The sequence below is a fragment of the Sturnira hondurensis genome, unplaced genomic scaffold (genome assembly GCF_014824575.4).
Source record: "Sturnira hondurensis isolate 20B ecotype Veracruz unplaced genomic scaffold, ASM1482457v3 Scaffold0001221, whole genome shotgun sequence".
NCBI classification, from domain to species: Eukaryota; Metazoa; Chordata; class Mammalia; order Chiroptera; family Phyllostomidae; genus Sturnira; species Sturnira hondurensis.
In genome coordinates, this window is record NW_028073852.1 from 1,202,619 (window position 1) to 1,229,063 (window position 26,445).

The following is a 26,445-nucleotide window of genomic DNA, read 5'->3' on the forward strand; positions in this document are numbered from 1 at the left end:
CCAGTCCCTGCCCACCGCTCCGTGGGTCACACCAGTCCCGGCTCTCCCGCCCAGACTGGCGGCCCTCTTAGGGGTAGGTGCCCCCCTCGCTCCCGCTGGGCCTGGGCAAGGGGCTCTGCTCGTCCAGCCAGGAATGAATGGCACGTGGCAGAGTGGGAGACCCAAGGAGCAGGAAGCTCCGCACTCTGACCCCACTCCCGCAGGACGAGGGGCCTCGGTCCCCAAGCCACTGGCCCTGCTGTGCTCGCCGCTGCCGCCGCCGCTGGGGGCAAGATGGCGCAGCGGGGCTCTGAGCGGCGGCGGCGGGGACGGTTCCTGGGGGCGGCGCCACCCTGAACGCCCAGGGCTGTCACTGCGGGCGGGGCCGCGGCTCCGTCTGCAGGGTGGTCTCCGTGCGGCGCGGGTGGGGCCCTGGGTGCAGACGGGACCCGCACGCTGCCAGTGAGGGCGCCACCCAGAGGGCCCTGGGGCCGGGCTCAAGTGGCCTCTGGACCTGCGTGGTCAGGCCCCGTGCAGGCCCGACCCCGCGCGCGGGCCCGGAGCCTCCCCTGCCGCCCCGCGCACCGTTTCGTATTCCTGCGTGCCACGGTGCCCACCCCCGCACGTGCCCCCACCGCGTCTCCCCCGGCGTCTCCTGACCCGGAGCCACTGTGACCCCTTCCCAGTCTCCGCAGACCCCCGCGTCTCCGCCTCCGGGTCGCCCATCCTGCGTCTTTGTGCCCCCCCAGCCTCAGTTCCCCCCCAGCCTGTGGGTGTCCCCTACGCACATCTCCCTGCCACCCCCTCCCCTCTGCGCTGCCGCGCCCCCCCCCCACGGCTCCGTGTCCCTCAGCCTCGCGTCCCCGCTCCACGCATCTTGTGCCCCCCCCCGGCCTGCGGTTCCCCTCCCGCGCATCTCAGTGCCCCCTGCAGCTGGAGAGCCCCCCCCCCACCGGCCGCGCGCGCTCCCGCCAGTGTTTTCGGGCTGCACCAGCCCGGGAGCCCCGCGGCGCCGCGGCCGGCCGGGCGGAGGCGCCTCCTCTGTGGCCGCTACCCGCACCGCGCCGGCACCCCGCCCGCTCCAGAGCCTGTCGGCCCCGGGGTAGAGAGGCTCGGCAGGCCGCACGGACAAGGGCGCTCGCACCTGCGGTGGCGGCGGCAATGGCGCGGCACAGGTCCGGGCCGCGGGCGACCTGAGCGCAGCGCCGCTGGGTGCCCGCGCCACCAGCCCTGGCCATGTCGTCGTCCTTCTTCAACCCCAGCTTCGCCTTCAGCTCGCACTTGGACCCTGGTGAGTGCCGGCAGCACCCCTGCGCCAGCCTCCCGCCCTCTGCGCTGCCCCAACCCGCTGGCCTGCCCGGGTCCCCACTGCGGACACGATGCTTCCTGGGCCGCTGGTTTCTATTTTGCATGGAAATGAACCCTTTCCCCTTGCGGTGCGGGGCTGCGGCAGGGCCGGCTCACTGGCAGGACCCCCTAGAGGCCTGGGATCCGCGTAGGTCAGTGGGCCTTGGGGCCGGCACCCAGCACAGCTGAGGCTTTGGCAGCTGGTGGGCAGCGCAGGTTTGTCCCCCAGCCCTGTGTCTCTGTGGGTGTTTCTGGCACAGGTACCCAGGGCAGAGGACATCCAGGACTGAGGCCCCTGGGGAGGGGTGGGAGTGTGCCCCCAGGCCCAGGCCACTGTGGCCCTTTACTGACCCAAGGTCTAGGGGCAGGAGACCCACTCCCTGGGTAGCAGCCAAGTCTGGGAGCTCTGCCCACCCCCGGCAGATGGCACTCGGAGGTGGGAGCCATGGCCAGCCCACGGGACAGAGCCCTCTGGGCAGAGGCTCCGAAGAGATGGGCCTTCATGGGCATCCAGCGCCCTGGTCCCCTGAGAGCAGGGGGGGCTGGGGTGTTGCTGTCAAGCAGGCTGCAGGGGACCTGGGCTCGGGCCTTTGTCCCTGCCGGGCTGGTGGCCCCGGCGGGCTGTTTACCATGGGTACCTGGCCTCCTAGTGGTAGTGGGCAGCTGGGGTGGGCAGAGGGGGCCAGGGGCAGAGCGGGTGACCTGCCTCAGCCACCTGCCAGCCCCAGCCTCCTCCCCAAGAGGGAGACAGAGCCCTTCTCTGGAGCTGCGCCCAGGGGCCCAAGCCCGCCACACACGTCCCCCCGGCTCTGGCACTGGCCAATCCAGCTGAAATAGCGCTGGGGGAGCGGAGCAGCCCTCCTGAACCCTCCCTGGAGCAGGGCTCAGTGTGTGCTGTGTGGGGACTCTGGGGCCCCCTGGGCGCGGCCCCCCTGCAGGTAATGCTCCCCCAGGACGGAGCTGGCGGCTGGGCTGTCTGCTGGGCTTGGCGTGTGGGTGTCACCCCCTCAGAACCAGCCTTCCAGGTGACTTTCGGGGCCTAGAGAACATAGTGTCACCAGCCAGTGGCCCAGGCGAGAGCCCTTGCTGGACCCTGAGGGCGGGGGGTGGAGGTGGCCTGGGCCCAGGCAAAGGTTGGGGACAAGCAAGGGTGTTCCAGGCAGTGTGTCTGCTGGGGGGCGGGGACAGTGGGGAGGCAGCCTCAGGGTTGCTGGAGTTGGAACTGCTGGCGGGGTGCCAGGACGGACCCGGAGGGAGAGGCCCGCCCTCAAGCCCTGCCTCTCGTGTCTGGGTGGGACCAGACGTGCCCTCTGTGGGGTCGTTACTCCCTACACCGGGGGTGCTGGGTATGAGCGTCTGGGTGGCAGCTGCGGCCGGCGTCCTCAGGAGGTGTCAGCTCAGCGGTTCTCGGGGAACAGCTGTCGGGGTCAGGGGGCTCTCTCCCCTGCGGGGCAGTAGAGGAGAACCTGGACCCTGCCGTGGGTGTGGCCTCTGGGCGGTGGGGCCGTGCATGGGGAAGGCCGAGGGTAGGGCTCCTGGCCTTCGGGGAGAGGGAGAGGTGGGGTCCCCTGTCCCTCATGCCCTGGAGTCCTCCAGCCCCGTCTTATCCCCCGAGCCTCCGTTTTCTCATCTGCAAAATGGGGTAGCATTGCCGGGGTCGGGGGAGTGCGTCTCTGGGGTCACTCAGGGCAGGCGGAGGGGCCGGACCTGGGTGGGCTGTCCTCACAGCTCGGGCCAGGCCTGCTGCCTGGACGCTCCCACCCCCACCCGTGGCTGTTCCCAGAGAGGGGGCAGTGATGGTGGCAGTTGCCTAGAGAACAGAGGGGCTGCGTTAGATCTCTGGCCTGGGGCCTGGGGGGCCGGCACAGGGGCTGGGCCGTGGGCAGCGCAGCTCCGTACGCCAGAGGGCGGCCTCCCTGGGGTCCAGCCCCCTCCCAGGGCTTCGGGGACTTGGGGGAGTCTGCAGTCAGCCACAGCCCTGTGACGTCCGTGCTGTGTGGCAGGGCCGTAGTGAGCTGCCTGTCCCAGGCTGCACATGGTGAGGCCGCAGGGTGGCCTGCTGGGGCCCATAGGTGACCTCTCATCGTGGGCTGTGGTCAGCCTGACCTTGCTCATCCCAGGCGAGGAGATTGTGCCCCCCTGTCCTCCTGAAGGGGCACAGGGCTCCTACCCACCCACCTGCCTGGGCGCCTGGCCTTGGGGAGCTGGGGGACAGCCTGCCTACCTGTGTGAGTCCCACAGGGATGAGGGCGGCTGGGGGCCCTGACCTGGGCTCTGCGGAGGTCACTGCCCTGCCTCCTGGGCAGTCCTGGGGGCTCGTTCTTGTTTCCCGCAAACTTGAAATTCATGATGATTTTGAACAAGGGGCCCTGAGGACTCCACAGCCAGTCCTACTGGGGGCCACTGTCCAGCCTCAGGGCCAGCCGGCCAGTGCCCAGCGGCAGCTCGGCCCCCTGGCCCCGCAGCCCCTGCGGAGGGAAGGAAGCCGTGGTCTGCAAAGCACAGCTCACATGCAGAAACCCACGTCCAGCTGCTGCTGCGAGGCCTGGTGCCAGCGGCCACCCCTCAGCTGTGTGCCGGGCGCCCCGCTCACAGTGCTGACGACACACCACGTGACACAAGGCGCGGTGGGTCCCTCGGCTCTGAGGACAGAGGTCGCCCTCCGCCCAGGTCTGGATGACACAGTGAACATTCCACAGCCTTCCCTCCTGGCAGCTTATTGAGACCTTTTTTAAAGAAAAAAGATTTTATTTACTTTTTAGAGAGAGGGGAAGGCAGGGAGAAACATCCGTGTGTGACAGAAACCTCGGTGGGTTGCCTCCTGCGCACCCCCAGCGGGGCCTGGGCCACGCCTGCAGGCCAGCACTCAGTGACTGAGCCACACCCGCCAGGTGCGCTTCACCAGATTCACGGTGCAGCCACCTCCCCTGGGGATTTTAGGGTGTTTGTGAACCCACGAAACACCACTCGTGCCCATGGTCACCGCCCATTCTGGCTGCTCCCTGCCGCCCCCCCACCCCCATCACCTTGGCCAGACATTGCTTCCCAGTGTCGTGGGCACACAGGTTGAGCCTGCCTCTCAGGGCTGCCTTGGGCCCGGCGTTTGTGGGGCCCGTGGGCTGTGCGTTCACTCCCCGCCCCTCCCCAGCGGTGCGCCTCCCCATTCGAGCCTCACCGACCTCACTGGCCATTGGAGTCCTCGCCTCCCTCCTCAGTGTGTGGGTGTCACTCGGGCGCCCTGGAACCCCGTCCCATCGGGCGTGAGAATCTCCGCCTCTGTTTGCTCCTCCCAGCCAGGCACGCAGCCTCCCAGGTGCGTTTTCCCCGACACCGTGCTCCTCGGCCTCGAGCTGGTGGCTGGACAGGGCCCACGGAGGGGAGTCACAGTGCAGGAGTGTCCAGACTCCCTGTCCCTTCTCTGTCTCTCTCCCTGTCTCTCCCAGGGGGCCAGGTGTTACACAGTTACCAGCACACCACAGGTATAGGCTGCCTTGTGGCCCCAGGAAGCTGCCTGAAAGCTTTTTGGCAGGAGGCAGGTGTCCCTGAGAGGTGGTTTCTGGTCTCTGGGGATGAATGGCCTGGAAGAGTGGTCCTCCCAAGGCCCTTGGGGCCTGCTCCAAGCGGGCAGGGCCAGGCCTCCTCCTGCCAGGCCCATGGGCACATTGCTGCCCGTGGCTGAGGCTGAACCTGGCCTGGGCACTGACCCTGCAGCCCCTTACCAGCCAGCTTTGCTCCTGCCATTCCGCCCCACCTGGGGTCCAGGCAGACACTGAAGGCCCCCTTCCCTCCCAGCAGCCCCCATCCTCCACAGGGCAGATGGAGGGGTGGCGGTGAAGAGGTCTGGAACGTTCTGCGGTGGCGGCTGTGGAGTGCTGGGCACGGGCCCTGGCAGTTGTGGGGGTGGGGTCTGGCTGCACCTCTGCCCAGAGTCGCCTGCGGAGGCCTGGATGGCACACCTGGGTTTCCCCACCGGGTGCGGTCAGGGCCGGAGACGGCAGGGCATGGGGCCAGCTGGGACTGGGGGCTGCCTGTGACCAATCCAGACGCAGTCCAGCTCTTGGAATGGGGGGTGGCCTGCAGATGCGGCCTCCCCCTGGACGCCCAGGGGAGGCTAGCACGCCTGACACAGTCGTGTGGGCACATGTGCTCGGCCACCTCACTGCCTGCCCCAGGAGCCAGCTCCCAGACAGCTGGGGCTCTGACTTGTGTCCCCACACCTGTGCTGTCTCCACCTGGCCTGAGAGACCCATGGGGACAGGTTGGGAAGGCTGGGCCCGGTCCTGCCACCGGAGGCTGCCACCGGCACCCGGCCTGGCTTCCCTGTCCCTGCTGGCAGAGGGTGCCGGGCCCCTGCTGGGGGCCTTGTTCCTCTTGGAAGAAACTTGCACAGCACTGCTCTCAGGCAAACCTTTGCCAAGAAGCTCGCCCCACAGGCCCCAACGCTGGGTCTGCCCTGTGGACAGCTTGTGGGGGCAAGGGCACCCCCTGCCCCTGCCGTGTCCCCAGGCTCCCCGCACTGTGTCAGTCGGGGGGGCTGGGGGCTGGGGTCAGGGACAGACGCTGGCTGCCCCAGCTCTCCTGACACACCCTGGACGCTTAACTCAGCGAAATGCCTGCGGGTCGCACAGTTCCTTCCTGCACGAGATCCTGTTTGCGACACCGGCGGGCATGGGGGCAGGGGACTGTGCCAGGGTGTCCTCAGCTGCCCGGCTGAGGCCCCGCCCCAGCTCTGCCGGTGCCCCCAAGCGAGAGCCCCGTGGACTGTGCCCGCACCCATCAGCAGGGCAGCTGGGGCACCAGGAATACTGAGGCTCACCCACCAGGCTGGGGCGGGGCCCCTCCAACCTTCCGGCTGTTCTCACTGGACACACAGGACGGTGGGGGCTGGGCCGGGGGCTCTGTGTCCTTCCGGAGGGTGGTATGGTGTCCACAGTGTTAGTGGGAGCCACGGAAGCAGCTCTCCAGGGACGGTCCTTGGCTGGGAGGGAAAGCAACAGCCTTTGGGGCTGCAGGACCCACAAGCAGCTGTGCACCAGGTGCGTTCTGAGGTGGGGGGTGTTGGGGTGGGGGCAGGCGCTGCCCCGGGGGCATCTGGAGCAGTTCAGCCTTGGGGGCTGTCTGAGAATACACCCCCATCCCCTGCAGGGGCGCAGGGTGACAAATCAGGTCAGGACAGGAGCTGGGTCCTGGTGGCTGTGAGTGCACGCAGTGTGTGTGTGTGGGGGGGAGGGTCTGGCCTGAGGGGGAGGGGCTGCTCTCCACCCTGTGTCCAACCTGAGAAAGGGCGTCGGGGCGTCTGAGAGGGCACAGCGTTTCAGAGCCGGGGCGGCCCTCCGTGCACCGTGCCTGTCTAGCTCCGGCTGTGTCTCGGGGCCTCCGGGCACCTGCCCCTGGTCCGGGTGCAGCGCCGGTCGCGGAAGCCCAAGCGGGCTGAGGAGCCGGGGCTCTCCCAAGCTGCTCCGCCGGCCCGTCCCTGCCGGCCTCGGCGCCTTGCAGCTCCCCATTTCTGAAAGTCGCGGTGGGTCGGGGTCCTGCACCTACTCCTTGGGCGGCAGGCCGAACGCCGCCCTCCGGGTCGGGAAACCGAGGCACGGGCTTTGGGGCTGGAGAGGGCTGACTGGCCCCACCCCCTCTCCCTGGCAATGGCTTCTGAGCGCCCTTCGCCTTCCGCCCGGGTTCCTCGGCCCCGCCCCTCCGGCCCCCACCAGTCCGCCCTGTGCGTCTGTGCGAGTGCGTCCGCGTCTGCTCTGCGGGTTTCCCACGAAGATCCCACGCTGTTTGTCCTGCTCCGTCTGGCTGACCTCATTAGCCCGATGCCCTCTAGGTCCGCCCATGACGTGGCCCACGGTGAAGTTTCATTCTTTTCTGCGGCTGTGTACTGCTCCACTGTGTGCATGGAGCCCATCTTTCTTTTTTTTAATATTTTATTTTTTTATTATTTTAAAAAAGATTTTATTTATTTATTTTTAGAGAGGGGGAAAGGAGGGAGAAAGAGAAGGAGAGAAACATCAGTGTGTGGTTGCCTCTCACGAGGCCCCCACTGGGGACTTGGCCTGCAACCCAGGCAGGAGCCCCGACTGGGAATCGAACCGGCGACTCCCTGGTTCACAGCCTGCGCTCAATCCACTGAGCTCCACTAGCCAGGGCACATCTTTCTTTTCTTAAGACGTTATTTATTTATTTTAAGATTTTATTTATAGAGAGAGGGGAAGGGAGGGAGAAAGAGAGAGGGAGAAACATCAACGTGTGGTTGTCCCTTGCACACCCCCTACTGGGGACCTGGCCCACAACCCAGGCACGTGCCCCGGCTGGGAATCGAACCCTCGACCCTCTGGTTCACGGGCTCAACCCACTGAGCCGCTGGGGCCAGGGCTGTATCAGATGTTCTTTATCTGCCCATCTACTTACTGGTGGGCACTCGGGCTGCTTCCACATGTCGGCGATTGTACACGACACTGCAGTGAGCACGGGTGCTTATGTCTTCTCGAATCCCTGTTTTGGATCTGCACCCAGAAGTGGGATTGCTGGGCTCCGTGGCAGCTTTATTTTTAATTTTTTGAGGCGCCTCCGCACTGTCTTCCACTGCAGCCGCGCACAGGCGCCATCCCGCCGGCAGAGCTGAAGGACAACCTTCTTACCGTCACCGTTCGAGCTCCTGTGCCAGGTCCACTGTTGTCATCATTTAACCTAGTGACTGTGGTAATTGTCACTGTTGCTGCCTTGTTAGGTTGGTTTTACCCCTGGAAACACCTGAGTGAGCTCCGCATGCAGAGTTTGTCTGCCCGTGGTCAGCGGCTGCGCCCCATCCCCTTCCTTCTGTCCCGGACCGCTGTCCCCCAGGCCACTCTCTGAGGTCAAGTCCCAGAAGGGGCATCACTGGCCCCAGGGACAGCTGGGGTCCCCGTGGCTTCCCAGGGGCCGCCTGACGTGTCACCGGAGCCTGGGCCTCAGGGCGGGTGCACCGGATTCAGCCAGAGCTGGGCGTGGGCTCCGACCCTCGTCCTCCTGACTGCGGACGAGGCTGCGTGTGCCCTTCCTCGTGGGCCGGGCAGGCCGTGTGCGCTCCCGGGCCGGCTGGCTGCCTTGGTTTTGCTTCCTTGTACGCGTTTTGAGGTCTCGGAGTTTTTTCCCCGTTTTGTGGGTCGTGTGCCCTCCACAGCAATGGCACTGCTCCAGTGACTCATTTTCTGTTTTTCTTAGATTTTCCTTTGTCTTGAACGGGGGGCTTGTATTGGAGGTGCGTTTTTATGTCGACAAACATGAATCTCTCGTGACTCTCGCATCGCTTTCAGCCGAAGAGCCCGTCTCCCTCGGGAACGTGCTGTCCTCTAAGAGGCCCGGGCGCGCTATCGGGGGTCAGCCCGGAGCCCTCCGGCCACGGGGCCGTGCGTTCTAACTCGTGGCTCTTCAATGTGTCCGCAGCTGGGAAGGCCAGCTCCCTGTGTCCGCTCCGCGCGCCCCTCCAGCCCGTCCAGAGCCCCGTCTCCTGTAGGGTCCAGAGGGCTGAGGGGCTTGGGGTGACCCCGGTCATGTGACAGCCCCCCAGCCCCTTGCTCCGACCTATTGGCAGAAACCAGTCACCTTTTTCTTTTACAAGAAGCCCGGCCGGGGCCCTGACTGGTGTGACTCAGGGGGCTGGGCACCGTCCTGCGTGGCGAAAGGTTTCTGGTTCGATTCCCGTTCAGGGCACAGGCCTGGGTTTTGGGGGTGTGGTCCCTGGTTGGGGGCATGAGAGAGGCAACTGTTAAATGTATCTCTCCCCCTTTTTCTCCCTCCCTTCCCCTCTGTCTAAAAACATAAAATCTTAAAAACAAAACAGAAGCCAGGCCAGCACCTGGTCTGTCCTGAGCCACGCCCCCTCCTTCTCCAACCGCCCCCTGACGTGCCTGTCTCCCCTTGTCCCCTCAGAGCCACCGCTGAGAAGCAGGCCCGGGGCTCCTCGTGATGCAGGGGGTCTGGGGCATGACACGGAGGGCCTGTCCCCCTGCAGGGCTGCTACTGCTACTGGTGGGGTCCCAGAGTCAGACCCTGGTGGTTTCCCGGGGCACTGTGGGGTGTCGGAGTCGGGGAAGGGGGGGCCATGGGACCGCAGCCCTCGAGGTCCAGAAAAAGGGCTCTGCCCCTTGGGGCCCCCATCACAGCTGTGGGGCTCTGCGTGCCCTGGGGGCGGCAAAGGGGGGTCCTGTAGGACATGTCACCCTTGCAAAGAAACGCTCCTCCAGCTCTTCCTCCAGCCCCCCACTGCCCACCGCCTCCCACAGTGCCCTCTCCGGGGGGTGGGCCCAGGGTTCCCCTGTGCTCTCAGCCACCCACGGGCCCCACCTCTCCCGGCCACCTTGCCATCCTGTTCCCAGTGTCCTGGCTCCCTGCCCCCAGCTCTGCCCCCAGAGGAGGGTTGAGGGGGGTCCAGGGTGAGGGCAGGGGCGCCTGCAGCTTCTTCAGCCTGGCCCTTTGGTGGGGTGATGGCAGGTGAGCCTGCAGGTGGCCCTGGCTGTGGGTGTCGCCCAGCCCAAGGGGGAGGGGCGGCCGAGGGAGGGAAATATGAAGGAGTGGGGGTGGGGGAGATCCTCTCAGGGCCCAGGGCTCTTGACTCATGACCTTCACGATGGACACCTCAGGTGGCTCACCAGGAAGAGGGTCCGGGAGCCGGGAGAGGAGGGTGCAGGCCTGTGGGCGGGACTGTGTGTGCTGTCGCCGCCCCACCCCCACCCTGGGGTCTCCATGGCCACAGCCAGTCCTGCGGGCGAGTGTGCTGTGGGTGGGTGCCCACACACTGTGTGCTGTTTGGGCGAGAGGGCAGAGGAAGGCCTCACATGGAGGTGGGGTGCATTCCCTTAGGTGGGTGCATGTGCACCCACACTCTCCCCGGGAGGCCTCAGGGACGGGGGTGCCTGCCTGAGGTTCCGTGGTCTGTGGTGTGCGGCCGCTCTGCCCTGGGTGTGGGTCTCCAGGTGCAGCCCAGCCCCTCTTCCCTGCATGCGGCGTGAGGAGCAGGCTTGGACACCGGAGCGGGGCCCCAGGACAGAAGGGGTCCCAGGGCGCCTTTGTGCTCAGTTCAGCAAGGGGGTGCCTTGGAAGTGCCAGGCCACCTTCTTGGGACAGTGGGTCCCCTGCCTCAGAGGTCGTGCAGGCCACCTGTCTCACAGCTCTGCCCCCAGCTGCGCAGAGCCTGGCACGTGGCTGTGGCCAGCGGCCAGCTCCTCCGTGTCCACTTACGGGTCTGAGTCCCTCTCGGGGTTGCAGAGTCTTTCCCAGGGATGCCCTCAGAGCTTTGGCAATGATGGCAAGGCTACAGAAGTCCAGGCGGAGCGACCAGAGCTCGAGAGGGACGTCGGGGGTCCCCCAAAGCCCTGTGACCCTGACCCTGAGGACGGGTGTTCAGGAACCCCCACAATGAGGAGGCGAGCAGGATCCCGTGGCTTCACCAGCCCCAGGTCCCCGGGTGAGACCACAGCGGCACCCAGTGGCTGGAGGAGGGACTGCAGGCTCAGGCCCCTGTGACTGCTGTGTGTGTCCATCCACTTGCTCTGGCCGTGGAGTCCTGGAGCAGCGAGGGTGGAGGCGCTGAGGCGGAGCAGGAGCCAGGGCTGGGGAGCCTGTGGCTTGAGGCAGGGGCACGGCTGCCCCGCGCCCCTAAAGGGAGTGGGTGCGGAGGAGGGCGGGCTGCAGGGGCCACACTGACGGCTCTCTCTACAAACGCAGGCGGCACCCCGCTCAGCGAGCTGTCCTGGTCGTCCTCCCTGGCCGTGGTGGCGGTGTCCTTCTCGGGCCTCTTTGCTGTCATCGCCCTCATGCTGGCCTGCCTGTGCTGCAAAAAGGGCGGCGTTGGGTTCAAGGTGAGGCGGGGCCGGGGGCTGTGGGTGGGATCCCCGGGGGAAGGGCCACACAGACCCTGGCCAGGGTCCCCCAGTCCCTCCTCCTAGGCTGCGGACAGCAGGATCCCTCAGGGGGGCCTGCCCACAGCCTCTCTCCTTTGGGGTCCCCTCTGTGGGATCACGGCCTCATGCCATCCTGTTCCAGCTCAGGATCGAGCCCCTGGGGACTGGGCACAGGGTGGGCCCTCTGAAGGGTGAGGACAGGCCTTTTGGAGGGCCACTGGGGGAGGGGGCCACTGGCCCAGAGCCCTGTCGTCTCAGGGCTGGGGGAAGAGGGAGAGAGATGCTTCCTGGCACCAAACCACCCCTCTGTCCAGGACTGCCTGTCAATGGGCCGGATGAGGGCAAGTGCAGCTGGGCCAAGGCCACCGTGGACAGCAGTGCTGACACCCTCGGGCTGCCCAGCAAGGTCCCCCGGACTGCTCTCCAGGGAAGAGCTCCCTCCAAGGGCAGTGGGCAAGGGGTGCCCCTTGGGTGCCATTCTCCTGTCTTGCAAGCCCACAGGCTGCTGGGAGCCCAGCAGTGGTTCTGAGCAGGGAGGGCCCAGGGGGAAAGCTGGGAGCCAGGAACCCTGACAAGAGGCCGGCCATGTGAGCTAAGCTCCTGCTGACCTAGCACATAGCCAGCAGCCGCTGGGTCCTCCCTCCCTCGGGGCAGCCCTGCCCTGGCTGGAGGTCAGATTCCTGGGCCTGGTGAGGTTGGGAGGGGCCACCCAGTGGCCCCACCCTGCTAGGTGGCCCCCTCCGTAGCCATATTAGAGGGACTAGCCCTGACCCCACGCCCATCCCCTCAGAGGGAGGGCAGGAGGGGGACCTGGCACCCACCCGCTGAGGGTGATGGCCTGGCCCTCACCTTTGACAGAGCCCACCTCGGGGGCTCGGCCGCCCTCCCAGAACCTCAGGGGGTCCTGAGCCCCGCAGCTGAGGAGCCAGGTGCCACAGCGGCAGGAGGGTCCCCGACCTGCAGGGGGTGCTGGCGTGTTTCTGGAAGACCCTGGGGCCGGAGCTGGGGGTTTGGGGCAGGGCAGGGGGCGGGGCCCAGGGTGGGACGAGGGGGCTGTGTGAGTCAGCCCCTTCTTGTTCTCTGTGAGAACAAGGCCGCACACGAGGGCCAGCCAGGGCCCCTCCTACAGGCGCCCTCCTCACGGCCTGGGGCCAGAACACTCCAGCACCAGTGCTCAGCTGGGCACTGGCCTGCCCGCACAGGGGGTCCCCGCCTGGGGCTGTGCTGGGGTCGGGGCTGGGCCGGCGATGCTCACCGTGCCCTACCTGATTGCCCGCTGCGCCGGCTGGCTCTGGCAGGCCACTGGGTGGTGGCGCCGGCAGGTAATGGACTGGGGCCGGGGCAGGGCTGGGGCCAGACCCCGACAGGGACCCGGCTGTGGGCAGACAATGCCCTTGCTCCATCCTCAGTGGCCCTGTCCCCCTGGGTGCAGACTAGGACGGGCCTGCAGGGACACTCAGAGGGCTTCCAGCTGAGAAAATCAAGGCCCCAGAAACGAGGCCCCCAAGCCACACAATGCCAGGCCCAGGCAGGTGAAGAGCAGGGACCTCCCGGCACCCGTCCCCGAGGAGGCCCCACCCTGAGCAGAGGTCGGCAGCAGGGCTCTCGGTGCTGCACCAGGCCCAGGGGCTCTGCAGACTTGGGCTCTCGAGTTTGAGCTCTGGCCGGGAGGGCCCGCCCCCAGCAGACAGGTGTGGCGCGGCCCGTGGCCCATCCCGGTCAAGGTCCGGGGCAGCCTGCAGGCAGATGGCTGTGGTAGGTGGCAGGGTGCTGGGCGGGGGTGAAGACGGGTGGGCTCCCTGCCCTGGACACTTAGGAGGCTGTGTCTGGGAGCCTAGGGCATTTCCTTACGGTCCTTGCCCCCTCGGCGGCTGCCCCATGACAGGAGTCGGGGGCTGTGTCTGGGCTGGGCAGCCTTGCCCGGGTGGCAGCGGGCTGAGAAGCAGTGTGCCCTGGGGCCACAGCCCAAGACAAAACAATTACTGGCCCTTGGGGACAGCTGGTGGCCCAGTGGATGGAGGGTCTGTGGGTGTGCTGTGTGCCCCAGAAGCAAGGAGACTGGTGAGGGGTTGCCAACCGAGGGGGTGGGGGCTTCACCTCCCAGCTCGAGGGGAGGTGGGAGCTGGGCCCAGGAGGTGAGCAGCCTTTCAGAGCCTGCCCGTCCCTGCCCACCTCCCGAGCTCACCCACATCCCTGTCACCCCCCCGCCAGGAGTTTGAGAATGCGGACGGGGAAGAGTATGCAGCTGACCTCTCGGCACAGGGTTCCCCAGCGGCCGCCGCCCAGAACGGGCCCGACGTGTACGTCCTGCCCCTCACTGAGGTCTCGCTGCCCATGGCCAAGCAGCCTGGGCGCTCCGGTGAGTTGCTCCCAGGGGCCCGGGGTGCTGCAGGGTGGGCTCGGGGATCAGGAACCTTGCTGCCCAGAAGGGGTGGTGAGGGGCTGGCATGGGCCCCTTCTGCTGGGAGCTGAGTGCTGGGGGCGAGGCTCCTCCCGTCCCTGGGATGCCTGAGCCCAGATGCCCACTCAGCCAGCTGGCTGGCCAGCGGCCACACAGGGACACGGCCCCCCCCACGCCCACTGAGGGAGGAGGGGCTCTTGAGGCTCCCTCTATGGGTGCTCATGAATGGGCCTTTCACACTGGCCCGCCCACCTGCTTCTGTGCTGGGCCTGACCAGATGCCACCCACTCTGGAGCCTTTGTCATGGGCTGGGGCCCCAAGGCACTGGTGGGAGCCCCAGGGGAGATTGAGGGGGCCACCGGCTGCCAGCCTCAGGGCTCAGGGCTCCATAGGTGCTGCCTCTGTCCCCCAACCCCTGCCAGCATCTCCAGGGCACAGTCAGTCAGGAATCGGGGCATCTGTTCTGAGGACCACCCCGTAAAGCCCTGAAGGCAGGCCCTCTGCTGGAGGGCCCCCAGCCTCCCTGCGTGGCTCTGCGGGTCTCTGAGCCTGGACCAGCACTGCTGGGCACTCAGAGGCAGTGAGGAGCCAGGGGCCACCCAGGGGACACTGCCCCAGGCTGGCCTGTCACCACCGGGGATTGTGTGCCTGAGAGTCTGAAGAGTCTTCCAGCCACTGGAGTTTTCTGTCAGTCTCAGGGGTGGCAGGGCTCTGCCGAGAAACGCCCGAGGGCTCCCCGGCCCAGGGGCTCCCCACAGAGAGCCCTGCCCTGTGTCAGAGTTAGGGCTCCAGGGGCTTGTGGGTCTCCCCGAGGTCCCACAAGGAGACGTTGAAAAGACACAGGTCTGACTCCCAGGGCCTGGAGGCACAGGTATCTGGCCACAAGAGGTCAGGGCAAAGAGACGGGTGAGCGGCCCAGGCTGCTGCTGTCCCTGGGGAGGGCGCTCCCTTGTAAATGGTGACTGTAAAACACAAGAGCAGGGATTTAAAGCCCATGAAAAAACCCCCAAGGGGCCCAAATGGTCAGTCATTGAAAGCAGCCAAGATCGTCCCACTCTTGCCCCCAAACCAGGGGCCTGGTGGGAGCAGGGCCCTGGGATGGGGTGGCTCACGGCCCCCTGAGCCCCGAGCTGGCCCTCACTGAAGGGGGCACCCGGGCCATGAAAGCTGAAATCAGAAAACACAGAAAACAGAAATCACAGGGGCTCATAGGACACCCCGAATTCCAACTTCTCCCCCTCTGCATGACTGTCCCCAGCGAACGGCCGGCTAGTCCTAGTGGTGATCACCTGCTCTCTCCGTTTTTGCGGCCCTGGCCTCAATTTTCCTCAGGACCTCTGCTTTGGGGAGGGGAAGGATTTCGGGTGATGCCGGGGGGCAGCCCCCTGGAAGTCAGGGGTCAAGGACCTGGGCGGCAGGGAGGCCACACAGGCCCCAGGCTCTGTGGGCCCTGCTTCTGGTGGGGCCCAGCACCTGCCCCCCAGCCGGCACTCCTCCTCACGCTGGGAGGGCAGTTTTCCCACAGGGGCAGCTAAGGTGCCCCTCCGCCCCTGCCCTAAGACCACTGAGCTTCCTCAAGGCAACCGTGGGCCCGAGGGGCACCGGCAGGCTGGGGCTCAGTGGGAGCAGCCTGGGACTCAGTGTCCAGTAACCGCCCCCCAAATTCTGCTCTGCATCAAGATCAACATTCCCAGGGCCCTCCAGGCAGTTGGCGTGGGAGCAGAATTTGGGGAATCCATCGGGCCCAGGACGGCGTGGGTGGGCCCTGCAGCCCTGGCCCTTCCCCCTGCTGACCTTGCCCCACTGGCTGGCAGGAGAATGGGCCCAGTGTGCCCCATGTGGGGCGGGGCCAGCAGCCCCCAACAAAGGGGCCTTTGGCGTGCCTGGTGCTGGAATGCCAGCCTGTGGCAGGGGTGAGGGGACGGGTGAGTCCACTGGTCTCCCTGCGGCCTCTGCTCCAGCCGCACCGTCCAGCTCTGGGCCCCGAGGTCCCCAGCCTGGCGTGTCCCTACGGCATGGGGCACGGCCTCACCAGGCCCTGTCAGAAAGATGCCCCAATGCGTCTTGCAGGTCCACCGCTCCCCTGGGCAGCCAGCACCCCACCCTTGATGGCTGCCCCCAGGTGTGGCTCCCAGAACAGGCCCAGGGGCAGCTCATTGAGGGGCCCAGGGAGGGCAGATGGGGTGGGGGCAGAGGCTGGCCGAGGTCCCTAAGCCCCCGCCCCTGCCCCCGTACAGCGCAGCTGCTCAGGTCTGCAGGCCTGGGCCGGCACGGCCTCCTGTACCTGGAGGAGATCGGCCATGGCTGGTTTGGGAAGGTGAGTTATGACTCCGGGCGGGTCGGGGGGAGCAGTTGACATCGTGGGCCCCCTCTCTTGCCTGGAAGATGGAGGGTGTGCGTGGAGACTGCTCCTCCTGGGAGCTGCCCCTGACCCGGGGTCCCTACGCTGCTGGGCCCCTGACCGGGCGCTTCAGTCTGCAACCCTTCGGTGCTGCCCTGGGTCGGGCACCAGGAGGGGCTTGGAGGGGCCTGGGGGCGGGAACAGGGATCGGGGCCCTGGTCCTGGGTTCTCCCTGACCCCCCCGCCTGGGCAGGGCAACCAGGTCCTTCATCCTCACTGGGGCTCCCCCAACCAGAGAGCCCCAAGAACAAAGACAGGATGTCACAGCCAGGGGGGTTTTCAGCAGTGAAGCGGGGCAGAGAGGGGCACCCTCCAAGGAGGGCGGTGACGCGCGCCCCCGCAGGTGTTCCTGGGGGAGGCGAACTGGGGCCTCAGCAGTGCCCAGGTGGTGGTGAAGGAGCTGAAGGCCAGCGCCAGCGTGCGCGAGCAGATGCAGTTCCTGGAGGAGGCCCAGCCCTACAGGTGGGTAGCGCCCGGGCCAGTGCTGCGGGAGGGGTGTGGGCTGTGCTGAGCCCGGGGCCCGCGGCCCAGGGCGAGCTCTGTGCTGTCCCCCTCCCAGCCCCCCTCCTTGTCTGTCTGCCCCCTCCTGCCCTGCGTGGGCGTCAGGGGGGCAGCCTGTTGGCTCCCGCAGGGCCCTGCAGCACAGCCACCTGCTCCGGTGCCTGGCCCAGTGCGCGGAGGTGACGCCCTACCTGCTGGTGATGGAGCTCTGCCCCATGGTGAGTCGCCCGCCCGTGCTCCTATGTTTGCCCTGAGCGTCCCTCCGGGATGGGAGGGCGGGCCCACTGGCCCCGCAGAGAGGACTTTGCTGAGCCGGGGACGCCTCTCTGCACTTTGCAGGCCTCGTATTCCCCTACAGCCCACCGCCTCCCAGAGGCCCCTGCGTCTGCAGACTGTCCCCAGGGCCCCCCCCCACCCCAGGCCCAGCTCTGCCACTGAGCCAAGCTGCCTGCCCACACAGAGGCGCCCTTGGCAGACACGGGGCCCCAGGGCACGTAGGCCTCGCTGTCTGCTTTCTGGACTCCTGACCGAAACCCTGCCCTTGGCCCTCCTTGGAGCTGGGTGGTGTCGGCCAGTCAGGGTGTGGCCCCAGCACCTGGCTCACCTGCCCTGGGCTCTGTCCTGGCACAGTGTCACCACTCATGTGGCCTGTCTGCTGCCTACCACTGGGCCCCAGCAGTCTGTGCAGGGAATGTGGCTCCCTAGCCCCAGGGGGCTGCCTGGAGAACGTGTCCCCTTCCTGCGGTCACCCCACAGGAAGCCAGACCCTGGCTGGTGGACACAGTGGCTGCTCTGGGTGCCTGTCAGCAGCACCCTGGTTTGCCCCAGCTGGCCCTGCGTGGGGGGAGGGGCTGGGCGGTCGGCTCCTGCAAGGCCCACCCCCCACCGGCCGGTGATCGAAGGTGACAGTGCTGTCCCTCTCTGCAGGGGGACCTCAAGGGCTACCTGCGGAGCTGCCGGGCGGCGGAGTCCATGGCGCCTGACCCCCGGACCCTGCAGCGCATGGCCTGCGAGGTGGCCTGCGGCGTCCTGCACTTGCACCAACACAACTACGTGCACAGGTGAGGGCGCGGGCGGGCTGCACCCCTGGGGCCAGGGCCCCCGCGCGGGCTCCGAGCCGGTGGCGTTACCTCAGCCTCTGGGGGCCCCATTACACAAAACATACCAGGCAGGTGGGGGCCAGACACCTGCTGGCCCTGGGCAGAAGCACCACAGGGCCCGAGCCCTGGCCTCCGTCCCAGAGGCAGTCGGGGCCGCCCTGTGACCCCACACTGGACCCTCTCTCCTGTCTCCCTCAGGCCTGGGGGTGGGGGCGGCTCTGTCCTGCCTTTGGCCCTGGCCCCTTAAGTCGGAAAGATGGGGGATCCGTGAAGAAGCGACGGAGGCCCCGGACGCCACTCAGGCTGTCCTCCCCAACAACATCCTGGTGCTGAGTGACGGCGCAGGCGACTCCAGCATCAGTGATTTTGTTGAGGAGGGCAGCTGCCAGCCTCCTGCCTGCCAGCCGTGCCCACACGCCTCTCACGCCCACAAACACAGGCCTGTCCGTGGCCCCCGCACCCAGACCCCTCACCCCAGCCCCGGAAGGCGGGGGAGACGCCCCCGCAGCCAAGGCCTGGGCTGGAGGTGGGGCTGGGGCAAAGGCGCCACTGCAGGGGGACACTCCACACGCTCACCCCACCCTGGGCCCCCTGTGGGCAGGGCGGGACTCCCTGGGCCACTTGGGACCTCAGTTCCCAGCCGACGCCTCCCTCTGGAGGAGCTGGGGTGGTGGGCAGGAGGGAGGCCCCCAGACTCCCAGGGCTGGCCGGCCCCTGAGGCTGGTGTTGGAGAGGTGGCCTGTCGGCTCGGGTCAGGGGAGTGACCTCTGAGCCTCGTTTTCTTCTTCTACTCTGGAACATTTGAGCCCTGTCCACGTGGACCCCCGCAGGGCCAGCGGCCTGTGCTCTGTTCCAGAGGGGGGGGGCAGCCTCTCCCACGCCCCTGCCGGCCCACCCGCGGAGCTGAGCCAGGATGCCCTTATGATGAGCCGTCCAGCCCCCCTCGGTGGCCTGGAAGCCCCGGCCTGCACGGCCCGCTGACCCCAACCTCCCACTCCCCAGCGACCTGGCCCTGAGGAACTGCCTGCTCACAGCGGACCTGACGGTGAAGATCGGTGACTACGGCCTGTCCCACGGCAAATACAGAGTGAGTGGGCGGGGCCGGCGCGGGGAGGGGCGGGGCAGGCGGGCGGGGCCTGCGCAGTGACGCTGTCTGGGGCCGCAGGAGGACTACTTCGTGACCGCAGACCAGCTGTGGGTGCCGCTGCGCTGGATTGCACCAGAGCTGGTGGACGAGGTGCACAGCAACCTGCTGGTGGTGGACCAGACCAAGGCCAGCAACGTGTGGTGAGTGCGGTCCCGGGCTCCGCCCACGGCCATCAGACCTGCAGGCTGCCCTGCCCGATGCCAGAGAGCATTACCAGTGAGCATGCGGGGACTGAGTCCACTTACCTAGCCAGTCCCTGTGCTGAGTGGGTGCAGCCTGGCTGCTCAAAGGTCACTGTGTGAGGACATGCTCGGCTGTCCAGCCTCATTGCCCTGTAGGAAGTGGCCACACGTGGCCCCAGGTGAGGTCACACGGGTGCCAGCGGGCCCACAGATGTGGGCTGGCAGGGCCTACAGAGGAAGTCCTGCCCCTCCAGGACCCCCTGGGCCAAGGCCTGCCAACATCAGGAGGCAGAACCCTCTCTGGGGGAGGCCCCCCCACCCGTTTCCACACAGAGAGGCTGTTCTGGGACTGTCCGCTGGAGGCGCTGAGCTGGGCACACTGGGCCCCCACTGCAGCCTGAGAATGGTCCAGAAAAGGCCATCTGGACCAGCCCCCATCTCCCCCTGCCACCTCTTCCCCGCCCTCCACACCTTGGCCTGGCCTCCCTTCAGCTCCTGACGGCTGCTCAGAGCTGGGATCCGCCGACCGGCCCCCTTCCTGAGCTTACCATGGGCAGCCCTCCAAGCTGCTGGATGGTGCCCCACGGTGGACACACCGTTCCCTCTGATTCTCCCTTGATGCACATGGAATGGGGGTCCCCTGGATGGTCCCCAGGCCATCGTGACTTCACTATCATCAAATCTGCTTTGACCCTCATGTCCCCAGCCTCCCAGGTCAGCTGGGTGAAGCTGCTGCCCCCTCCACTCCACGGGAAGGAGCCCGGTTGCTTTCTCCCAGGCCTGCACATTCCCCAGTCCACACCAGCTGACCAGGGACGTCCCCAGACTCACCCCTCCCTCAGTCTTGGCACGGCCCCTCCAGCCTCTCTGGCGACTGAGGGGATGGGGGGCTCCTGGACCCGGTGTGCGGTCTGTCTGCACTGTGGAGCGTGAACGAATGAATGAGCATGTGCTTGGATGGGGCTCGTTTAAGGCCAGGCTACCTTTTATTTACCTCCGCGCCCAGGGCACAGGCTGGGCCTGGCCGGTGGCATGTCCTGCCCATTCACGGAAGGAAAGCCCCTCTGGGTGGGCATCCCCAAGGGGCTGGTGTGATGACGGGACGGTGTCCCGTGCCCCGAGATCCTGTGTGGTGGTGCCCTGCCAGCGGTACCAGCCTCCTCTGATGGCCGTCGCCCGCAGGTCCCTGGGCGTGACCATCTGGGAGCTCTTCGAGCTGGGTGCGCAGCCCTACCCCCACCACTCCGACAGGCAGGTGCTGGCTTACGCCGTCCGGGAGCAGCAGCTCAAGCTGCCCAAACCCCAGCTGCCACTGACGCTGTCAGACCGCTGGTGAGGACCCAGGGATGCCAGGCTGGGATGGGGTGTCCTCAGCAGGGAATGGGGGACAAGCGGGTGCTCGGAGTCCCCACGGAGGAAGCCACCCCCAACCACCCGGGCTTCCAGCTCATCCTGGCTCCCCTCTGTGACCGCTGGGTCCCACGCTGTACCCTCAGGGCCACAGACTCCTCACTCAGCACAGACTCACCTGCTGGCGGTGGGGGGTGGTGACAGGCCCATTGCTGGCTCCCAACCTGCTGTGCCCGCCTCCGCGGAGATCTGGGTTCTTGTTTAAGCGGGAGAATCCGTTAACTGCCCTCAAGGATTCTCAGTGGGAGGAGGGGGCCCCAGAGACCCTTATGCAGAGGGCAGATGGGCTCACTTCCAAGTGAGCTCCGGGGCTGGGGCGGGTGGGACCCAGGGGGAGAGTGGGGTGGCGGCCTGAGCCCGGCCTCCCGCCGCGCAGGTACGAGGTGATGCAGTTCTGCTGGCTGCAGCCGGAGCAGCGGCCGACCGCCGCGGAGGTGCACCTGCTGCTCTCCTACCTGTGCGCCAAGGGCGCCACGGCGGCGGAGGACGAGTTCGAGCAGCGCTGGCGCTCCCTGCGGCCATGCGGGGGCGGTGCGGGCCCCGGGTCCGGGGCGGCAGGCGCGGCCCTGGGAGGCGCGGGCGAGCTGGCCGCCGCCTCGTCCTTCCCGCTGCTGGAGCAGTTTGCGGGCGATGGCTTCCACGCCGATGGTGACGACGTGCTCACGGTGACTGAGACGAGCCGTGGCCTCAACTTCGAGTACAAGTGGGAGGCAGGCCACTGCGGCGACGCTTTCCCACCGCCGGGGGACATGCCGAGCCCCGGCTGTGCGGGGCGTCTGCAGGAGCTCTGCGCCCCCGACAGCGCGCCCCCGGGGGTGGTGCCTGTTCTCAGCGCGCACAGCCCTTCAGTGGGCAGCGAGTACTTCATCCGCCTGGAGGAGCCGGCCCCTGCTGCGGGCCACGACCCCGACTGCGCTGGCTGCGCCCCTGACCCCTGTGCCATGGCCCCCAGCTCCGAGGGCAAGGATGACGACAAGGACTCAGTCGGCAGTGCTGCCGCTTCGCTGGCTGTGGAGCCGCTGCTGGGCCACTGTGACCACCACCCAAGCAGGTGCGGCGCCCAGGACCTGCCTTGCCCCTCACACGCTCCCTCGCCCAAGGGCCTGATGCCAGTGGAACCTGGAGATGAGGATGGCGACTGGGGCGTGGCCACTCTCTGCCCGCCCTTATTTGAGGACCCCCTGGGCACACATGCCTCTGGGACTGCAGGGGCCCTGCTGTCTCCCGGCAGGGAGGAGCTGGGTGAGGTAGAGGCCCACAGGGCCACGCAGCTCGGACACTGGGGCTCCAACGTGTCGGCCAACAACAACAGTGGTGGCCGAGCCCCTGAGGCGTGGGACGCAGGCTGCCCTGGCAGGACACAGCCCCTACAGGCTGTCCCTGAGTGGGGCCACCCCTTGGCCCCAGAGGACCCCAGAGAGCCTCCCCTTGGACCAGAGGGGGCCTCCTTTGGCCAGGAGTTGGGCCACTGCCTTGACCTCCCCCACCTGTGTTCTGCTGAGGGCCCGCCACCTGCCACCAGCCTATTCACATCCCCCTGGAGAGAGGCAGCTGGTAGTGAGGGCAACAGCCCTGAGACAGAGCCCAGGCTTGCAGAGGATTCCTCCGGACCTCAGCGGCTCCTGACATCTGTCCCGTCCCCATCCCAAGAGGGAGCCCTGCTTCCCACCCAGGAGACCAGCACCCTTACCACCTTGCTGGCCTCACCCACGCCTGCCAGCAGCCAGGCAGCTGCCACAGAGCCAGCCCAAACAAGGGACAGTGGCGGCAGCTCCCCGGAGGCGCCAGGCAGTGAGGATGAGGACACCATTGAGGCCACTTGCAGTGTTTTCACTGACTTGTACAGTGACGGCCCGCAGGCAGAGAGGCCGGGTGTGACACGGGTGTTCCGCTGCCTACAGAAGCAGGTGGGAACTCCGGACTCCCTGGACTCACTGGACATCCCGTCCTTGGCCAGTGATGGTGGCTGTGAGGTCTTCAGCCCGTCAGCTGTTGGCCCCTCTAGAGGGCAGCCCCGGGCCCTGGACAGTGGCTATGACACTGAGAACTACGAGTCCCCTGAGTTTGTGCTCAAGGAAGCGCACGAGTCATGTGAGCCTGAGGTTTTTGGGGGACTGGCCTTGGAGGGTGAGAGCCCTGGGGCAGAGACTCAGCTCTCGGCCTCCCTCAGCGGCCTCAGCGAGAAAAACCCCTACCGTGATTCAGCCTACTTCTCAGACCTGGACACGGAGCCAGAGCCCCTGCTGGGCCCTGAGAAGAGGGGTGGGGCTGCTGGGCCAGGGCCAGACCTGGAGAGCCCGCAGAGCCCCGGGCTGCAGCCCGAACAGCCGCCTTCTGAGTCTGAGGCACCTGGGGAGGCACAAAGCCCAGACCCCACGGAGGTGTTGCCATCGCCATTGCGTGAGGACTCTCGCCCTGGACCAAGCACCTGCCCCACAGGCCCCAAGAAGGAGCCTTCCTGGGCCCAAAGCCCCGCTCAGGGGTCACCAATGCCCAGTCCTGGGCGTCCCACAGTTTTCCTGCTGACTCCCGTCCCGCGGAGCTCAGACAGCCACGGAGCTGAGCTCCAGGAGCCCCAGGGACTGTCGTCAGCCCTGCAGGAACGGACAGGGGCCCCGGGCGCCCCCAGAGCCCCACTCTGCCTGGCCCTGCCGGGACTCCCCCCAGCCCCGGAGGGCCGGCCAGAGGAAGAAGAGGAGGACAGCGAGGACAGCGACGAGTCGGACGAAGAGCTCCGCTGCTACAGCGTCCAGGACCCTAGCGAGGAGAGCGACGAGGAGGCGCCGCCTGTGCCTGTGGTGGTGGCCGAGAGCCAGAGCGCGCGCCACCTGCGCAGCCTGCTCAAAATGCCCAGCCTGCTGTCCGAGGCCTTCTGCGAGGACCTGGAGCGCAAGAAGAAGGCCGTGTCCTTCTTTGACGACGTCACCGTCTACCTCTTCGAGCAGGTGGGCGGCTGCCCCAGGCTTTGTGCGCAGGTGGGGGGCCCCCCGGCGAGACAGAAGGTGGTGGAGTGGCCAGTGCTGGCGGCCCGACTCACAGGCTGCTCTGACCTCGTAGGAAAGTCCCACCCGGGAGCTTGGGGAGCCCTTCCCCGGAGCCCAGAAGTCGCCTCCCGCGTTCCTCGCAGGCAGTCCCCGCTCCCCCGGCGCCCCCTGCCGGCCACGAGGGGACGAAAGCTCACCCGACGGCTTCCCCGTCCAAGAGGGTGAGCTGGAGGCGGGGCCTTCCGGGGACGGGGCGAGGTGTCGTGGGCGGGGCCTCCGGGGCGTGGTCAGACCTCGCGTCTATGCGGAGTGGGCGGGGCTGCAGGGCGGGGCAACGCGTGGAACTGGGACTTCCGGGGCCGGGCTGGCAGCGCCTAGGGCGGCAAAGGAGCCCTGCAGTCCGCGCAATTTCGTGGCCTCCGGCCGTTTTGCAGGGGGAAGGTTCCAGTGGGACCACGGCGTCCCTCAGGCGCCGGCCGGGGAGCCCGCGCTGGCCGCGCCGGCCGCTCCCTCCAAGCCGGCGGCGCCCGCCCCCTTTTCGCGTTTCACCGTCTCGCCTGCGCCCGCGTCTCGCTTCTCCATCACGCACGTCTCCGACCCGGACGCCGGCTGCGTGGGTGGTGAGCTGCGGCGGGACTGGCGGGAGGGCCCGGCGAAGCAGGGCGGTGCAGCGGCAGGCCGAGACTCGTTTTCTCCATACAAGCTCCGTGTTCGGACGGTGCACCGTGGCTTCGCAAGAATGCTAGCGCACAGGCCAGCCCGTCTGGGCCCTTCGGGAGGCCTCGTCTCCCCGCTCGTTGGGCCGGGACTGGAGGCTGCTGGCTTTCAGGCCTCGCGTCTCCTCGCTTTTTCAGAGGCACAGGCTGGGCGCTGAGCGCCTCCACCTGCCCTCTGCCCGGCCTTAGCACCCCCAAAACCTGCGGCAGCCCCTGCTGGTCTGCCTCGACCGCCGGCCCCACCCTCCCTGCTGACTCGGGACTCCGTACGTCTCAAACTTGCCGGTTTTGCCTGGCGGGCCGCACCAGGGGCCTCAGCTAGCCCTCCCTCCGCGGTGCACTTCTCTGCCGGCCTCAGACCGGTGGGCTCCTCCCGCCAGGTGGTCCTCTAACCCCCGCCAAGTTCTTGCACGTTCTGCTTGGCTTAGCTGAAAGTCCACCTACACCCAAACGCCTCCTGGTCACCTTGTTCCCCAGGCAGACCCACCCCCTTCCCCCGCTGTCCTTAGTTGTCCTGAACGGACCCTGAACCAATGAGATCACCAAAAGGCGAGTGCGTGCCGCTGCTCCGCCCAGGCCTGTTTCCCCCACCTGTAAAAGGAGCCCTGGGGGGGGCCTTTTGGGCTCCCATTGGGGCGGACAGGTGGGCATTGGGGGGGGGCGCCTGAGGGCCCCAGGCGGGAGACCAGGCGGCTGTCCTGGGGGAGGGGCTCTTTCTGTCCCAGCCTGTTCCTGAACTCGCGGCTTGTCCGTCCTGTTTGCCAGGCCCTGCAGGAGGTGCTGGGGGCATCTGTAAAGAAGCTTGAGGCCCACGTGACCCCCCTGGAGGCCCTGCTCGTCCTGCTCCCGCAGCAGTGAGGACGGCGACCGGCTGCAGTCGGGGAGGTTGGTAGCAGCTTCCAGCACTTCGGCGCCCCACGCAGCGCAGTGGACAGCGGAGCGCTGTGCCCGCCAGCTGGTCTGCCCTGGGGGCAGGGTTCACATCTCTGACACAGGATACACTGCTCTTTCCTTGGGGAAGCCCCGCGGTCCCCACTGGCAGCGCCCCTCTGTGCAGTGTTCCCCGTGCCCTGGCCCCACACCGCTGCTTGGCCTCTGGGGCCTGGGGGCCTGCTCTTAGCTGCGGGCCCTCACAGGCCCCGCCCACTGTTCGGGTGGTGCACTGCAGGGCGCTGTGCCCCCACCCTGGGTGAAACAACAGGCGCAGGCCCGTGGGGGCCGTCTCTCCCTGTGCCCTTGGCCCCTTTCCCCTGGTTCTGGGCATTCAGTGCGAGGAAAGGCCCTGGGGCTCAGGGTCCCTACCACCCTTACCTCAAAGTCTGTGGCTGTATTTCCCCTTCACTGACTCCACTAGACCCCAGGCCGCCCTCCCCACAGGGTCTGGGACGACTCCTGCCTGGGGCTTTCTGCTGGAACCAAGGGGGCAACTTGAAAGAGTGGGGGACTTCCAGGCCCCACCTCTGCCATCTCAGCCTCATTGTAGAGGCGCCCCCTGCTGTCTGGCGTGGGTAGCACCCCTCTGCAGGGCACTGCCCAGCTCAGCGGCCAAAGGATAGTGGGGACTGCCTGCACCACCGTTGTCAGGGTCCCAGCCCACAGGGATGGGGGTGGGCAAGAAGTGGAGCTGGGAGGGGGTGGGGCAGGGCAGCACAGGGAGTATTTTTGTAACCACTATTGTCCGAGGCCCCCCGGGCTATGGTTTTAAGTTATTGTTGCCAAAGAGATGTAAGTTTGTCGTTGCTTTGGGAGTGTGTGTGGGGGTTGCTTGGGTTTGTGTTTGTCAGTTTGAGGCTTAGGATGCTGGTGCAATTATTTTCTTGTTCCTTGTTTGTTTTCTAAGAGAAACCGAGCTAAGAACAAACAGCCTTCAGGCTGAGTGTTTTCTTTGCGGGCTTGGCTCTGTTGGGGTGGCATGGGTGCCCCCCACTGCCCTTGGTGAAGGGAGACTGACCTGGGCCCCTGGCATGCCCAGGTGGGCTTTGCCCAGAGCAGAGTGGGAGGCTGGCCTCAGGAAGGATGAGGGGCTGCAGACGCCCCCAGGAGCCCCTCCCCCCACAGAGCCTGTCCCTCAGCACAAGGGGGCGGCGGCGGTGGTGAGCTGGGAGGCAGGAACAGTCTGAGGAGTTGGGGCTTCTGGGAGGTGAGGGGTCTGTGTGCGCACCGGCCAGCCCTCCGCTCCCTGTCCTGGGTGTGGGCAGGCTGCTCGGGGGGCTGGAGGAGCAGCTCTGCTTGGGAGACGTCCCCAGATGGGGGCTGCTGTCGCCAGGGCTGGTCTCTGTGGCTGAAGTCCAGCCACAACTGTCTGGTGGCATGGATCCAGCAATAATTTCTCCAAAATGTGGTATTTCTATTGAAATGTGGAAGGGTAGAGAGGGGGCGGTCCCCCAGGAATGCTGTGC

The 26,445-nt window shown here is 67.1% G+C and overlaps 1 protein-coding gene and 1 long non-coding RNA gene across 4 annotated transcripts; one reads left to right on the top strand and one right to left on the bottom strand.

The window, feature by feature from the left end:
- The first annotated feature begins 1,116 nt into the window (after positions 1-1,116).
- On the top strand, positions 1,117-25,909 carry AATK (apoptosis associated tyrosine kinase). 3 transcript variants are annotated; one of them, XM_037068335.1, is made up of 14 exons: positions 1,117-1,270; positions 11,029-11,162; positions 13,416-13,563; positions 15,843-15,922; positions 16,350-16,468; positions 16,638-16,725; positions 17,435-17,568; positions 18,610-18,694; positions 18,773-18,894; positions 20,119-20,268; positions 20,723-23,291; positions 23,404-23,551; positions 23,765-23,950; positions 24,812-25,909. In XM_037068335.1, the coding sequence occupies exons 1-14, from the start codon at positions 1,216-1,218 to the stop codon at positions 24,850-24,852; spliced, it is 4,059 nt and encodes a 1,352-aa protein (XP_036924230.1). In that variant the 5' UTR covers positions 1,117-1,215; the 3' UTR covers positions 24,853-25,909. The 3 variants fall into 3 exon arrangements, with proteins under 3 accessions (XP_036924230.1, XP_036924232.1, XP_036924237.1); XM_037068337.1 differs by having other exon boundaries at positions 17,447-17,568; XM_037068342.1 differs by lacking the exon at positions 1,117-1,270 and adding an exon at positions 5,895-6,362.
- LOC119003089 (uncharacterized) lies at positions 18,923-20,124 on the bottom strand. Its single transcript, XR_005069870.1, has 3 exons — positions 19,931-20,124; positions 19,768-19,856; positions 18,923-19,086 (listed from the first exon to the last, which is right to left on the bottom strand). It is a non-coding gene; the product is annotated as an uncharacterized LOC119003089 (long non-coding RNA).
- Positions 25,910-26,445: the final 536 nt, after the last annotated feature.